At 43.0% G+C, this 16,231-nt stretch overlaps 1 protein-coding gene across 7 annotated transcripts in view; it reads right to left on the bottom strand.

The window, feature by feature from the left end:
* chd9 (chromodomain helicase DNA binding protein 9) overlaps positions 1–16,231 on the bottom strand; it is a 67,642-nt gene continuing 51,411 nt past the window's right edge. For 4 of the 7 annotated variants that reach the window (XM_058630155.1, XM_058630160.1, XM_058630162.1 and 1 more), the window contains 24 exons: positions 15,790–16,000; positions 14,003–14,198; positions 13,673–13,855; positions 12,691–12,876; positions 12,424–12,534; positions 12,053–12,252; positions 11,738–11,937; positions 11,466–11,625; positions 8,635–8,724; positions 7,909–8,012; positions 7,558–7,675; positions 7,326–7,383; positions 7,167–7,215; positions 6,793–7,039; positions 6,490–6,695; positions 5,123–5,995; positions 4,710–4,879; positions 4,282–4,512; positions 3,260–3,437; positions 2,777–2,925; positions 2,369–2,623; positions 1,951–2,100; positions 1,521–1,625; positions 1–1,384 (listed from right to left, as the gene is read on the bottom strand). In XM_058630155.1, coding sequence (XP_058486138.1) covers positions 404–1,384; positions 1,521–1,625; positions 1,951–2,100; positions 2,369–2,623; positions 2,777–2,925; positions 3,260–3,437; positions 4,282–4,512; positions 4,710–4,879; positions 5,123–5,995; positions 6,490–6,695; positions 6,793–7,039; positions 7,167–7,215; positions 7,326–7,383; positions 7,558–7,675; positions 7,909–8,012; positions 8,635–8,724; positions 11,466–11,625; positions 11,738–11,937; positions 12,053–12,252; positions 12,424–12,534; positions 12,691–12,876; positions 13,673–13,855; positions 14,003–14,198; positions 15,790–16,000 — 5,411 coding nt within the window. In that variant the 3' untranslated portion in view covers positions 1–403. The remainder of the gene's footprint in view (positions 1,385–1,520; positions 1,626–1,950; positions 2,101–2,368; positions 2,624–2,776; positions 2,926–3,259; positions 3,438–4,281; positions 4,513–4,709; positions 4,880–5,122; positions 5,996–6,489; positions 6,696–6,792; positions 7,040–7,166; positions 7,216–7,325; positions 7,384–7,557; positions 7,676–7,908; positions 8,013–8,634; positions 8,725–11,465; positions 11,626–11,737; positions 11,938–12,052; positions 12,253–12,423; positions 12,535–12,690; positions 12,877–13,672; positions 13,856–14,002; positions 14,199–15,789; positions 16,001–16,231) is intronic. The other 3 variants (XM_058630156.1, XM_058630158.1, XM_058630159.1) reach the window with 3 other exon arrangements.

Here is a 16,231-nt window from a genome sequence, read left to right as displayed (position 1 = left end):
TTGATGTAGTTTCACTTTTTTTTTAATAAAATTAAATCCTGACATAATTACAATAATGCCTTTTTTTGTTGCAATTGTACATAATTGTGTGGTACAAGTTCACAGAGTTCAGAAATCTACTTAAGTCTGACATGCAAAATGTCTCAAAACAAGACTGTACCTTGTGAACGAACACTGAAATTTTATTTCAGTTGCTTTTGAATCACTTTTTCCTGTTTTTTTTCCTCTCTCTTTTTTTTTTTTAAAGTTTTTGTTCTTTATTACACAACATTTTAGTTAGTTCTTGTATTTACATGTAAAGAAATCACAACACAAGTGCCAAAATCCATATATGTGAATATACTGTATGTATACATTTCTACGCGATACATAAATAAATGTATTATTTATTCATTTAATAGAATCAATCCTCATCACTGGAATCCGAATCATCCGAGGATGAAGAAGAGCTCCCAGACTCTGATGAAGATGTCTCGGCTTTCCCTGAACCTTCAGCGCCACTATTCTCTTTTTGATCTGCGGACTCCTCTTCGTCGTCGTCTTCAACCAAAGCCTCGTCCTCCTCGTCTCGGTCCGCCTCTGCTGCCGACTGCTCTGTCTCCTGAGGTGATGACTTGGAGGCTGTGGGTGGAGTACGACGAAGAGGAGGAGGAGGAATAATTGGGTCACCGTTTGAGCTCTGCTGCTGTGTGGCGGACACAGGAAGGTTAAGGCCTGGAGTGAGAAGCATCCCTGGGTAAAGCATACTGGAGAGTAACAAGGGATTAAGAGACAGTGGGTGACTGGAGGCTGCAGAGGCAGCTGAAGCACTTTGTGGGGCAGTAGCAGAGGAAGTGGAGCTGGAAGCCGAGGAGGAAGTCGTAATCGTACTGTCTGTCCTTTCTCCTTTGGTGTCGAATTGTGAGGTGTTCAAAGGAGCTTTAGAAGTGGATGTCTCTCCCGTCGCACCACTGGCCGTTCCCTTTATCCTTTCCTCTGAGCCTCCTGTGCCCTCCTGAGCTGGCTTCCCAAGCATGCTGCTCATGCCAAGCAGGTTTGGCAATCCAGCCATGCCGGAGAGCATCATGGGAAACATGGCAGCCAAGTTGGTTGCGGCCAGGTTGCCGGCGTCAGACGGCAGTCCTATCAGGCCTGCGGTGAGCTGCAGGGACTGTAAGCTCTGGAGGTTTTGCTGGAGGGCTTGCAGGCTGCTGAGGTCCATTCCGGGAAGGAGGCCGTTGGCCAGCAGGGGGTTCAAGTTGAGAGCAGAGTCTGCTGCGGTGGCTGCTCCGGCTGCTGCCGCCTTGGCCAAAGGATTCTTGGGTCTACGTCCGCGTCGGCTCACCTCTTCAGGAACGATGGGTCCTGTCAGGATCCTGTCAAACATGCTCTCTGGGAGGTAACCCTGGACAAAACACAGAGGAAGAAAAGGATGAGCCGAAAAATATTATTTGTTAAAAAAAAAATATTAGTACATTAATACATTATTGACACCAATTAACAAAGTTTTGATCTGATTAAAGTGCTTCTTGGTGGCTCACCGACTGTTTGACCACATCCGCCCACTCAGGTGGGACTCCGTACTCTGGGTTCTCCTGCAGGAACCTGCTCAGATCCTTCAGAGGGGGAGCGAAGGCACCACCAATCTACAGGAAAGATGGCAAGTTACATGGGAAACTCACACTCACGTCTCTGGCACCTCTTCATTTGAGTGTAGCATTATGTACCACAGGAACAACTGTTTGATCAACACTTGTACATTATGATGACAGAGCTACAGCACGAAAAAGTCCCGTCACTGTCATCAAAATTACACAATAACATGAATCGGCAATCAAATACAGCTTTTCAAAGGAGGATTAATATCAATTTTTTAAATTCCGAGGAGAAAACAAATGTTTATTATTGTCTCTCAGATATAAAGCCTCTCAATTTGTTTAAAAAAAAAAAAAAAAAAACACACAAACAAACCTTGCGTGCATTTCTCCTGTTGATAATTTGGACCCTTTCCTCTCCTGTCAGGCTATTCACATCAATCTTGTTGGGGTTCCTACAGCGATGCCTCTTCTGCTTTGGCCGACCGTCCTGGAAGTGGAACTGCATTTGCATCTTGTTTACTCCCTGTGTATCAAATGCATCAAATACAAAACACTTATTTAACAGTTGATAACATACACTTCTTGTTACACGCACAACATACTCATTCCATCTTTCAAAAATGCATAATAGCATCATACCGTTTAACAATACCGTAAGTACACGTTAAATAAAAGATTGAAGTGTTTAAATTCTAGTAACACTTCAGACACCCTTTCACTTTATTATAATCTACGAGGATATGTGGGCAGGGACATAGGTGGTTCAGAGGACAGGAACAAAAATTACTTACAGGAATAAAGGCTCCTGTGTCTGCTACAAAGCCGGGATGTTCTTTCAACCATTGCTCTAGATCTTTCCTCCTGGGGGCATCGTCCCCAGCAAGCCGGGTGCCATCTTTGAGGCTGATGACAGGGACCCTGGTGTCTGTGTCTGCAGGGATCTGACTGGAGCTCTGACTGGAGCTCTGGTTGGGACTCTGGCTGTAGACTGGAGCAGAGGCCGCTGCCATGCCCACCTGGCCAATACCACCCCAACCTGGAGGCATCTGGACATACATGGACATAGAGGAGTATTATTTTATGTCTGAACTGTAATCAATTCAAGATCAAATGTTACATCTACTGCATATACAGCGGAATATTTGAACTTATTTTTGTATATTCAAAGGAATACGAGTCAAAATAATACTCTCACTCACCTGATCGGGAACAGCAGGGACTCTGGTCCTGTTCATAAACAGCAGGTCCATTCCCTCTACGTTTTTCCTCCTTCCCCTCCGCTTCTTCACCATGGGTTGGCCATCCAGCACTCCGTTCAGCCTCATCTGACTAGTATGACCTGGATTGACTGCAGAAGAGCCAGCACCTTTAGGTTAACTACTTTTCACTAAGCATAATTTAAATGAAATATATTTTGGACAAATCTGTATAGAGCCACATTCCCTCTTAGAATTAATGGAACCTTTAAGTCCTTTCACCTCTAGTTACAGCTGAAAAGGTCAAAAATATTAATAATATTAATAGCCTGAATACTTCCCTCCTCTGTGTAAACAAAGCCAGCCTGACTGCAGAGGATTTTAAGTCACCAAATTTACACATTGCTGCCATCTAGTGGTCATAAAGGGAACTATGTCAAAACAACATAGATGTATTTTAGCTGTATTTAAAAAAAAAAGACAAACCAGTCTGAAAGCTGCACTGAGGCTTGGTGATATCAGCTAATCCCGTGTCAGAAGCACTCTGCAGCTCATGAAGCCGGGCCAGGTACTGCTGCTGGGCCTGGGGTCCCTCCTCAGACTCCAGGGGCCTCTTCAGAGGAAGACCCTGCTTCTGGAAGGTCAACTTCAGACCTCCCTCCTGCTATACACAGAAACAAAAGAGTGTCAGTCGGGAAAAAAGGTTAAGGTTATGAACTACGAAAACTTTGCACTAAATTGTTCATTCTATCTTAGACTGTAAATTATACATGGAAGCTTGCCTCACTAGTCTGAAACTGATCAACTAGAATTCAGAACACAAAATATCTGATAACTACATTTGTAAGAAATTAAGAAATTCTTACTAACAACAACAAATATTGCTCAGGTATTTTCTTGTTAGTAGTACTGGGACATATGAACACACGGTGGGTAGTGGCTGGCAGGGCAAAGTCTGCTCATAGATGGGAGAGAACTGGGAAGCCATGCCAAAGAGATAGCTGCTGACAGAATATATAGAGGTTAAAGGAAAACAAGCAGCAGGTGTTTGAAGATCTGTGGTTGTAAAAATCATTCAGTTTGGGGAAAAATCCTTATGTAAAAAAAGGAATAAATTGAAGTGAAGTGAAATCTGCCCATTGAATTGCCATGTTAGAATACACCCACAGCTGAGAACTAAATTTCAGTCAGATTATAAGATCCCTTCAGTTAAGAGAGGTGAACCTTATTATATTCTTACAACTGAATGATTTGTCCTGATGCAATCATAGCCTTGGAGCCCAATTCATATTGAGTGTATGGGAAAAGAGCTGGAGGCTGCTGTTAAATGAATATCTCTTCCTGCCAGGCAGTCAAAACCACTCATCATACCCAAAGGAAAGACGAAAGAAGACCAGAGAAACATGCTGAACAAGGCAGCTAACACCGGTCACAGGAGCAGAAGTGGAAGGATCCTATGTTTAGGGCGAAGCGGAGGGAGGAGGGGAGGTAGGGAGAATTCAACATACATCGTTGAGTTTTACTGAGAACTCCTTGTTTTCTGCAACATGCTTGGTCACCTTTGACCCCTGTGGCGAGGCAGCGGGGTCCTCGCACAGGCTGTTGGCGTTGTCCAGCAGCTTGGTGGTGTAGAAAGAGGCCACTGCACCTCCGGGCTCATAAACGCGGCGTGTTTCTGGCCACTTGCCCTTAAGCACTGCCTGGCAGATGCTGTCCAGGCGGTTGATAATAACACGATCCTTAAAGAAAAAAAACAACACACACATGAGCAAACGCTTGTATCAGTCTGATTTCCCCATTTTTCACAATCACGTTGCAGGTCTTCACACACATTACATTCTTAATTCAAATCATAATGTGGGAGTTTTCATTCTCTGTGAGCCATTCATTAAACATCAGTGACTGGACAGCAAACATATACTGTATGTAAATTCACCTTTGGCCAGTAGGAAGCAGCAAGCATGTATCCTCCTCCCAGGAAAGGATGCGAGGAGTTATGGGCGATGCCATTCTCCGCCAAATGAGTGTCTTGTGTTTCATCCTGTGTTGTGCTCAGAGATGCCACACTGTCCTCATCAAAGCCCTTCACACTTGCTGCTGCAGGCACTGAACACGTTAAAAGAGAGACACAAAATGAAAGACTTGTCACACGCATAAATAAGTATGCAATCTTAACAAATACTGCCTTGCAATTTAAAAGTCATAAAGTGGTAGAAAAACAGGATAAAGTAAATGAATTGCTATTTAAATTTAATTTCAGAAACCTACGAGGCAATCCAGGCAATGAAATGTTAACAAAACGTTTGATTTCACTCAGTTGTTTTTTTTTAATCAAACATAAATACTCACCTTTCTTCTTACCGTCCTCTCCCTCACTATCGCTGTCATCAGAAGAAGATGAGGAAGAGGACGAAGATGACGAAGAGCCAGAGGAGCAAGATGAAGAAGAGGAAGAGGAGCTGGAGCCGGAATGTGACGAGGAAGAAGAGGAGGACGAAGAAGAGGAGGAGCGTGACGAAGAACTTGAGGAGGAGCCACCCGAGTTAGATTCTGAGCCACGCCTGGTCTCGTTGCGGCCCCTCTTGCTGGCCTTCTTGGGTTTCCTCTCCGAGGAGTTGGGTGTGAGCGGTTTGGTTCGTGCTGCTACCATCTGCCCCTCGATGTCCCTCACCTCAGGAATAGGCTTCTCTTCTAGACCTGTGGGAGTGGCTGGTGCTTGAGAAGGGCTCCAACTCTCCCCCGGTTTCTCCCTGCTCTCCTCTACCTCTGAAGCTGGTTCCACTTTGGGCACAACCCCACAGGGCTCAGTGTCTCTGTGAGCCACCAAAGGCAGTGGAGAGCTTGTCAATGCTGAGCTGGTGGCTTGGTGCTGAGGATGGAGGAGCGGGGTGGGTGTGCGTGATTGCTGCTGCACAGCTTTTGTTTGGCTGTAGTTTTGTTGGGCAGCCATGAAGCTGAGCTCAGGGTCTCTCAGAATGTGGTAATCTGTGCGGCTTACGCCGTGCTTGGCAGCACCAATAAGCAGGTCACGGTCATGGGTACCAGCTTCCCACCAGACGGGCAAGTCAGAGCTCATCTGGCACAGTGGCAGGCGCTCATACAGTAACGTATGACGAAGGACTTGTTCCCTCACCTGGCGAAGCAGCTCTACTCTGTACAATGTACGAGACGCACGCTCCTCTGTGATGGGCTGGATGTTGAGAGACGGGTCTTCAGCAGAGTCTGGGGCAAAGACACAGCAGCACGAGTTAGAGTCGATGGGTGCAAAACAAAAAAAAGGAAGGCAGCTTCACCGGAGGTTACACATAGTATTTGTCTTTCGACAAATGATTAACCTTATCTCCCCCTCTACCTCAGCACTGCTGAGCCAGCTTGTTTACTGGGGTGCTACTGACCTCTCTTCAGAATAAAACCCATCTACAAGCAGGAAAAATGTCATATATATCAGCTGAGCTACAGCCAACTTCTCTAAGTAAAGGCTGTTTCTGTGACATCAAACTAAACACAATTCACAATGTTCTGACATCAAAGTTTCCAGATCTAACTGCTAAGTAAAACTAGACCACATTTTCTTGTGATTATCATAGGCAAAAATGCTGTTATCCTTTGTGTGTCCAAACATTTTCACTTCACTTCATGTATATAAATGAACAGGAGTGTGTTCATGTTAGAATAGGTATAGTTAGAGAGTTAGAATAAGCAAAAGAGCCACTGACCTCCCTCTTTGGGTGGGAGGCGGCACACCCGTCGGCACATGGTGGTGAAAGCACACAGGTATTTCTGCAGGCTCTCGTCAGTCTTCTTGTGCAGACGAGCCATGGCCCTGAACTTGGTCCAGTCAAACCGACCAAGGCTTGGGTCAAAAACAACACCAAAAGTGGAAACCACCCGGTAGAAGTCAGCTTCTTCCCGCCTAGTCCATCTGAGACATGTAAAAATAAATTCTCATTGTAATAACCGTTAACATATATAGTTATAGATGCCACAAAATGACTAATAAAATCATTTTTTAACCCGACCTTTGTTGCCGTTCAATCTTAGCAGCCATTTTGGGGTTGAGGGGGTCATTGAGTGTGGGGGGCAGCGGGCAAAGCGGTGCGGACAGTACCATGGTTGGCTGGGACTGAGACTGAACCTGGTGTATTTGGAGAATTTGCCGACTCTTAGTGTAGCGCTGGGATGCGGTGATCAAACGCCTCAGTCTGGCTGTCAACACCGAGGGAGAGGGCCAGTAGACAGTTCCACCTTCTGTCACTGACACTGCATCTGGACCAAAATAATGTACAACACATATTTAAGTGTCAACATGTTGAATTTTCCTGTTGAAAGCCTGTATTTATAGTCATCATCGTAATGATAATATGATGTTAAGGACTAGGTGTCTTATACTCACCTCCAGCATTGTCAGTGACTATCAAGTCTCCAGGAGAAGAGGCATCATCCTGCATAAGAAGACAATGTTTGTTTGTGTTCAAGAGACAGCACTGAGAATTCAGGCAATGCACATGATTCCTTTAACCAGATGTGTCCCCTTGTTTTCTTGTGGCCTTACCTCCATGTCTTCTTTTATCAGAGCTGGAGCAGGCTTGTATTCTGGATCATCTACATCCCTACAAACACACAGGTTAAGTTTTGTATTATTTCTGCACTAGATGAATGCGCTACAACAATAAATAATAACGATAATAATAATAATAATAATGATGATAAGCAAAGGCAAGCATATTTAAAGAAAAGCCATATACTGTTATTAAATACAGCTTTTCCAGTTATTGTGTACGCACCCATCCATGAAGTCATTGCCTCTCTGTTCGGCTGCGATAGCCTTCTCATCTGGTCGGCCCGCACGGTCTAGGAAGCACAGGGTTGGGTCTGCACGAATGGTGTTGTACTTTTCATAACCTGGGAGACCACAGAATAATATGTAAACAGTTAAGTTAAGTTTCCACAATCTATTGGTATCAGTGGGAAAAACACACTAAATCATGTGGCACCAGAAATGTCAGTTATATTATTATTTTTGCACAGCAACCATAAATACTGTGACTGTCACACAAAGGCTTGTTAATGTTTAGTGATTATTCGAACTATTAAATTGTATAAAACAAGACCCAATCAGGGCTGAGGTTTCTTACCGTGCTTATATATACCCAGCAGTAGACACTTGTCGGCGACGGCATCCCACCACAAGGCTGGCAAATCTGAGTGGTCAGGTGCTGGCACCCAAATCTTTATCTCACTGAGGAGGAGGAGGAGGAGGACATTTGGTCAGATATTATATGGGGGTGTGTAATATCTAACTTACTCTATTGCAAAACTGTGAAAGACAATGTAGTAACTGTGTGCAAAGAAACTGTGGCAGGAAGCCCAGGGTCCGACGACCCAGAGCGGGAGTTCATTCTAAAAAATATTTTATACACCTTTTTGGCTTGTATTGTCAAATAACACAATGACATCTATAACACTAGAAGACTAAAATAAAAACTGATTTTGTCTGTTGATATCCTTGTTTACAGTAGTTGATACAATGGCAGACAACAAAGTCGACTTCTTTCTTCCACCAGCAGATGGAGCTCTACAACATTCTTATTACAGTCAGCTGTTTCTTCCTTCTACAGGTTGATACCATACCATAATACTAATGACTACAACTGCCACTTCACCAAAAATATTATCAGGCAGTTCAGTATGGAAACTGTACCAACTGTGTTCTGTTTCATTTATTAAAAGGAATGCTTGCGTTTCCAAAGAGGGAAAGTTGAAGAAAGATACTAATAGTCAAAAAGCAAAAAGGGGAGAGAATGTATGTGAAGCCTTTTTTAACAAGGTCAAGTTTAAATTTAGGTCAAATTTCAGCTCACCTGGAGTCCACACCGTCTAGTACTTCCTGGGCCTGGCTTCCGATCACCTCTTGTTTCAGGTAGTACAGCATTCTGACCCTGAGCAGCACCCTGCCAGAGAAAACCCAGTGGTCATGACAAAACGCTGACCGAGCAATACATGCTGAGTGAGCAGTACACACACACACACACAAACGCTTCAACTGAATAAAATGTGTGACGCTCAGCTGTAATACTAAAACTGTACTGCGTGTAGTTTTCCCATTTCAGAGATATAAACTCTTAGTAAAAAAGTATAAACTGTAGAATACGGCACACTAATCTATCTGCCATTCAGAGTGAACAGCTATAAATCCTTAGTTGTGCAGCTGACAGAAGGACACACACACTACCTAACTTGACTCAGTGAACACAATAAGCCTGATAAATTAACTTGATCACTGCCTCCAATTATTTATTGTATCCCTGGAGTCGACAATATTGTACGGACGTCACAGTGAGTCACGGGCAGCTTCACAGCCACAGTCTGAAGGAGGGGCGAGGCTTAGGCTGATGAGGTAGAAAGCGGCTGACTCACAGGGGAAACATTAGCTCTGTGATGCATCATCACACATCACAGCTAGTAGAGCAAATACACGTGAAGTGGTGGGAACTCTGCTGCGATGGTGAGCCAGGCTCTAATGTCTGACATGCATTGAGATTTTGCTTAATGTGGAAACCGTGTTGGGTTATTATTCTGTATGAACATGTATGATTTTAAATTCTACTGTGTGATGTCTGCTGCGGGAAAAATGTAGCACACGCAGAGGTTTAATAAAAGGCACCCTATTCTCCATAGAGTAGTGCTATTGTGTGGTAAGTAGCTGCCCTACAATTTCAGAATACTGTTTAATGAAAAGGGGAATTTAAGGGATAATTACACTGACACATTATTATAATAAAGCATAACAAAATTAGATTTACACAAAACACGTGCTAATTTGGCACAAAAAGAGTATTTGGCTAGTAACAAAATTGCCAAATGATCTAATTTTTACTATTAGTATTTGATAAACAACTGTTACATATTGTAAAGCTAATGAATAATTACCTCTCTAGGTAAACTGACACTGTATGCTTTGTTATTGCAGCCACTTTAAAATAAATTATTATTAACACATTCATTCATTACTTCTTGAGTGCCTTGCAGACTCTCAAGGCTTCCTTATAGTGCAGCTCTGTTTTCAAGAGCACTGAAAAAGCAATTGCAGCTTTTAAATACAGAGTAGCAGGCATCCCATCTTCTGGTGTAACTGAGCTGACGATTGTTATAAATGAGTTCCATATTCTTCCCTGAGTCACTGACAGGACCAGGAGAAACTGCAAGGCACGTGTTCCGTCTGTCATATTGATGGATGTCTGTGGTGACCAGTCTGGACTCACAGCGCTGGTTAATCAAAGTCTTGAACTTCCCTCTCCCTCCACCACCCTTTATCCTCCTCTGGGCCCAGACCCGCCCAGGAGCAGCTGCTGCTGCTTCTGCTGCTTCTGCTTCTTCTGCTTGTCAGCACAGCGCTTTATCACTCCCTCGCCATCCCTTTGTTAGACACCGTCTGCGTGAGTGTGATGTCATTCACTTAGAGAGCCTGCCGAGGATCCCAGCACACTCACAAACAAACCCTTTCACAAGCAAATATGCCAGGAATGCATGACATGAATGGCATGCAGAAAATCCATCTACGTCTGTTCACAGTAAACAGTCCACCAAAAACCAATGGCACACGGAAGATACTGAGTCACAGGTCCAATTCTGTTCCAAAACACAAACATTTTTATCCTGCTTAAGCAGATTTAATCATCAGTCTCAAATCTTTATGTGTGGCAACTGGAAAAGCCCAGGTAAAAAGCTTATAAACCAAGGTTGAGGATCGATTTTTCTGACCTTTTGCCTTTGTTCCAGACTTTTGGACACCATTATAATAATTTCCTGCAACTTTCCATAGTTTTCCTCCCTGTGTGGGAGGTCTTTTCTACAGTCAGCCAGTTAAAGAACGAGTGAATACACAGGCACCAAAAATGCAGAAGTCAGCAAACCCTATTAAGTGAATGTCCCCAATTGCCTGGTGTGTCACATACAAGACAATCCCTGGATTCAGCATTACTGGACCAGAACACAATAGGTAACAATGGGTAACTTTCAATGAAAGCTGCAGCATGCTGGATCCAAAGCCTCGTGCCCCCCCCCCCCCCCCCCACCTCTTTTTCTTTTTTTTCTCGTCCATTTTATTTTATTTCTCAGGGGCCCGTGTTTTGATAGCACCTATCTTTTCCTCTCTGTCTATAAATAAGAGAGATCTATGACCACTATTAGCAGGAATGAAGTCTCATTACGATTTGTATCAGTCAGCTGGTCGAGATGAGATGCGCGTCCGGTAATGATTCAATAAACTGTCAGCTCCAATAGAGGTTTTAGTACCTCCTAATTACTGTGGTTTGGAGGTGCCACAGTTAAAATTTGAACTGTGTGCAAATTGCATTTTCATTCGCTCAGGCTTCATTCTGTTAATAATAACCAGATACAATGTGTGCCACCCGAGAATAATGACCACCTGCCATTTGAATTAACATTTTAAGCACAAACAAGAACACACAGTCTCACCAACACCAGATAAATAAACCCAGCCACTGTGTGCAACATACCTACTGTCTCTTAAATCAAATAACACTACTTTAGATGGTGGAGAGTTTTTTACCTTTTTTGTTTACACAGGTTTTGTTAACAGCTGTTCAAACAGGCTTGAATGTGGTGTAAAATCCCTAAAACGTTGCTGTGTGTGTGTGATGTAAACAACCTGGCATCAGGAAACACCTACTTGTTGCAGTGGTGTTTGAGGTGTTTCTTGTAGCCGTCATCCTGAAGCATGTGCTCTGGGTTGTGTTTCCTGAGCCACTCCGCTTTGTGGATGTCAAAAGAGCTGGACTGTATTTTCATTTTCTTACCCTTTCTGCCCCGAGGGACTGGGGCAGATAAACCTAGAAGAAGAGGTAGCGAGTCAAAGGTGTGCTATAGGAAATCCCATTTGTTCCAACTAAACCACGTAATATTATCTGTTGAAAAAGGGCAGTTCCACATGCCAAGACTCACCTAAGTGATTCTGCAGCTCCTTGGTACGTCCATCCTCAGATGGGGCAATCAGGTCCCACATGAAGCTTTTGATTTTGTCATCTCCACGGTAATGTACCAAGCAGTAGGCCAGCAGAGCCCTGCAGATCGACTCCACATCCCGGTCGGTTAGCTGCTTCTTAAAACGCCCATGGTTGAGAATGTCCTTCCAACGACCCCACCTTAAAAACCAAATGATTGCGTACATCTGTCCATTTCCTCTTTTTCTGTATCCTGTTACATTTTCTGTACCATGTTGATCAATTCAATCAATATTTAATTTTAAAACCCTCTTACCCATATACAAGCAGATTCTTCTCAACTCTGAAGCACTCTGTGCGTCCGTAGCTGTTGAGGCGGTCATTGTTTCGCCGAACCTTAGGTTTGGTGTCGTCACTGTCGCTGCCGCCCTCGGAAAGCTCTGCCAGCTCATCTTTGGTGGCGCTAAATGGCCTTGTCTGTTTTCGGACACGAGGAGTGTCAATCACTAAGCTGTTCTGTAGAGAGGGAACAGAGGGGCAAACGAGATTTCAGACACAACACTGGAGTAGAGGACAGAGCATTATGTCTAAGAGATGCCAATGCATCTTTTTGAGCAACATCCCAATCATAATATGTATGTAAGTATTTACTCCACAGATTTAATCATTTGTGGTGACAGTACTTACTCTGCCATTGACCATTTCCATATCAAGGTCAGCCTTTTTGGCCCACTTGTCCCAGAAGTTGGGGTCATCCAGAGAAATGTCTGTGCGGTTTCCAGATGCCACAAAACTAGCCTGAAAGCAGACAACATAATCACATTAAACATAATCAGATGCCTGTGTCACGAACTGCTTTCAATCAAAAACTAAAAACAAAATGACGCTTAATATCTGGAAGATTTAATATACATTAATTCAATTAGAACAGTAATACTTAATCATTATATTTACCTTGGCAAAGGTAGATCCTCGGCCCTCAGACTCGATGGTAATGGTCTTTGTCCTACGTTGGAGGATCTGGTCGATGTCCTCTTCACAGAATTTGGCCCCTTCGTCCTCCTCATCCATGATGGCCCCATAAGCGCCACGTCGCAACAGATCCTCAATTTCCTTCTTGGATAGCTGCTGCTGTGCTGCCTGGGAGGTAAATAAAAGAGAGAACAGGCAGTTAAGGTAAAGAACCTATATCCAACTAATAAATATAAATACGGAAGAAGTAGATTACAAAATAGAACAGTAGGGAACATAAATACTGCATACCTCTGCGGTACAAGCAGACCAACTACATACAACATATTAAGAGTAATCACAAATAGCGCGTTTAGTTTGCATGCACTCATTGGGTTATTAAATCCATATCAGCAGCCAAGTATCTAACCTAAGCGGCTATTTAATATGCAAAGATATTCACTCAAACCAGATGTGGAAAGCTGCTAATAGCTCATCCTTCTTATAGTTCAGATAATTCTCAGAGGACATCAACCGCAGCAAAGTATCCACCTACACACTTCACACACTGTTGACACACTCCCTCACAAAGAGACAAGACTCTAATAGGATTGGCTGTACTTCAAGTGGAAAATTTGCAATTGAGCTCCACGCTTTGGGCTTTTACCAGCTCTGTTTCTTTGCTTGGCATCCTGTTTTTATCTGCCATCTGTTACAGTGTCCCTCTGATGCCATACAGTACTGAAGATATCAGAGACTTTTGACTTATTTTTGTTGAAAAGACAACTGCAAATTGTAAATCACAAATCTTTTGTCTTTAATTATTTTACGGACTGTTTTGCAAACAAGTCAAAGCCCATGTAATAAAATAGGAGAATGTGGAAAAATGGTTACATTTTGTTCATGCACAAGCAAAGTCATTGAATTTTGTGCGAAAAAGTGCCCATAAGTCTGTTTATAAGATCTTTATAAATCACAAACTTACCCCTCCCCCAGTGCTTCCTCCCAGGCTGTTGTCTCTGCCACTCATGCTCTGCAACACTGCTTTGTCCAGGCCCAACTTGAGACTGGCACGATCAAACATTTCCCGCTCGTACGAATTTCTGGTGATCAAACGATACACCTTCACCGCCTTGTTCTGACCAATCCTGTGGCAGCGAGCCTGGGCCTGTGGTGGACAGGAAGGAAAGTGCACTAAACATACACATCAGGACTTCCCTATTATTATCTGCAGTTTGACCCATGTGACACCTGCTCTTTAAGTACTAGTGAAACACTTAAAGAGAGATTGTGTGTGTGTGTGTGTGTGTGGTACCTGAAGGTCATTCTGAGGGTTCCAGTCAGAGTCAAAGATGATACAGGTGTCTGCTGCTGTGAGGTTGATTCCCAGGCCTCCAGCTCTTGTACACAGTAGGAAAACAAAGCGGTCCGAGTCGGGCTTGCTGAAGCGGTCGATGGCAGCCTGTCGTAGATTCCCACGGACACGTCCATCTATTCGCTCATACAAGTACCTAAAGTTGAAAAGAAAACCGAAATATGAATATCACAACATGTGAACCTACTTTCAACAGCCACATCACTCATGTTTGTAAATTTCCCAATGCATTTTTTTATTTCCTTCAACACCTGGACATCTTCTTACAGATTTTATTTTTTATCTTTATGTCCATTCTTTTCTGCGCCTTCAATCTGACGCCTTGGCCTAGAATGTGTAATCCACTTTCTTGTGGGAGGATGCTCACAGAAATGGTTGCTTTGTCGACTGAGGTGAAGCCCTGAGGGCTTCCACGACCCGAAGATTTCTGTGAACCCTGTCTGGGTCTGCATTGTGCGCTGTCTCACATGTTAACAATAGTTTAGGGACTGCTCCTGCTGCTGGTGGGAAGCCAGAAGGAAATAGAGCGAGAGAGAGATAGGCGGTAACGGAAGCATAAGAGCAACAAAAGATCCACAGAGATTAAAAAAAAGTGAAAAAGGAAAGACAGAGGGCTGACACTTTGGAGACTTGAGGATAAAAAAGAATGGAACTTTGAATACTTGGATGACTGCCTGTGGCAGTAAACAACGTGTCTCCTCTCACTTCGCACAGGTTGAGATCTTATGAAAACGAGTCATGTGTGGTGTGTAGGCTATTGCTATAAATATTATGTGGTTGCCTACATACAGCTTCTCAGAAGTGTTTCACTCTCTGAAAAGTTTTGAGTAACTGGCCAAACTAACTAATCCATGAATTCACAGAAAAATACTTGAAATCCAACATCTAGCATTTTCAAGGAATCACCTAGCACAACAAACCATTAAAGCAGTTTGTGTAGTTGTATCACAACAGGTAGAATGACATACACCAAACAACACAGATGATGTTAAAGTACCTTGGACCTACAAACAAATACAGAGCCAAGATCTTCCAGAGTTAGCAACTTGCAAATGTGATTTTGTTACTGACACTGGCAGTCAAGAGGGAATTAAACAGAACCAGAAACACACTTACGTAGTTTTGACAAAGCTTAACATTCTAATCTGATGGAAAACCATTAAAATGTAAACCCTTCCCAAGTGATTGTCTAGCTGTATATCTCTAATCACCTCGTCTCAAGATACACACAAAGCGAGAAGCAAAGTGGGCTCTCATAACCTTATTCCCAAAGCAATACTGCTCTTCAAACATATACAATAGCTTTATGGCCATGATGGAACCATAAATCATTGTCCATCATCCTTATCAACCGCTCCTGTGCTGGGGATGGGGAAACAAAGACTTGCTTTCCCATTCTTCATTTATTCCTGTTGCGCACTGAGAATAAGTCACTCAAATCAGAAGATAGAAAGACAGATTTACCGCTTTAAAAAAAATCCTCTAACTTACTCATGAAACAATTCATTATTACCTCTTATTTTACACTACACTATGATATAAACCACATGCATAACTGAAATTGAGATGTACTGTTTCTCACAAGTCATATTTGGCAACAACTTCAAAGGCAACTTCAATAAAGAAAAAAAGCATTGAATCTTTTCTTCTTTTTTTTTTTTTTAGCATTTTCTGCATTTGTGTTGCCTTTGAATAATTTTTTGAGCAAAAAATAAAAAAAACATTACCTTCTCTGAATGAGGTAGTCTTCCAAGATGTCCAAGCAGCGAACCATTTGGGAAAAGATGAGCACCTTGTGTCCTCCAGCCTTCATTTTAGGCAACAGCTTGTCAATAAGTACAAGCTTCCCGGCAGACTGCACCATGGCCTGCAGGTGAAAGTCGATGGCAGTGGGGCAATAAACTTCCCTGAAGTCTTCGAGGATTTTCTCTTCTGCCCCTGTCATAAAAATACACGAACACGTCAGGAATACTGTGGCTTATGCTTTCATCTCTCTCAGTGTCCATAACATTAAAATCAAGGCTCTACAGTTGTACTTTTCCTGAAAAACAGAAATGGCATCAGCCCCGTTGGTGAATGCAACACAGATGACAAATTACAAGTGTTGGAAACCCTTACTGTCGGCCACAGTTGGATTTCATCAGTCAAAGCAAATGAAATCCAGGTCTT

Source organism: Solea solea, chromosome 5 (genome assembly GCF_958295425.1).
Source record: "Solea solea chromosome 5, fSolSol10.1, whole genome shotgun sequence".
NCBI lineage: Eukaryota > Metazoa > Chordata > Actinopteri > Pleuronectiformes > Soleidae > Solea > Solea solea.
This window is presented reverse-complemented; position numbering and strand designations above follow the sequence as displayed.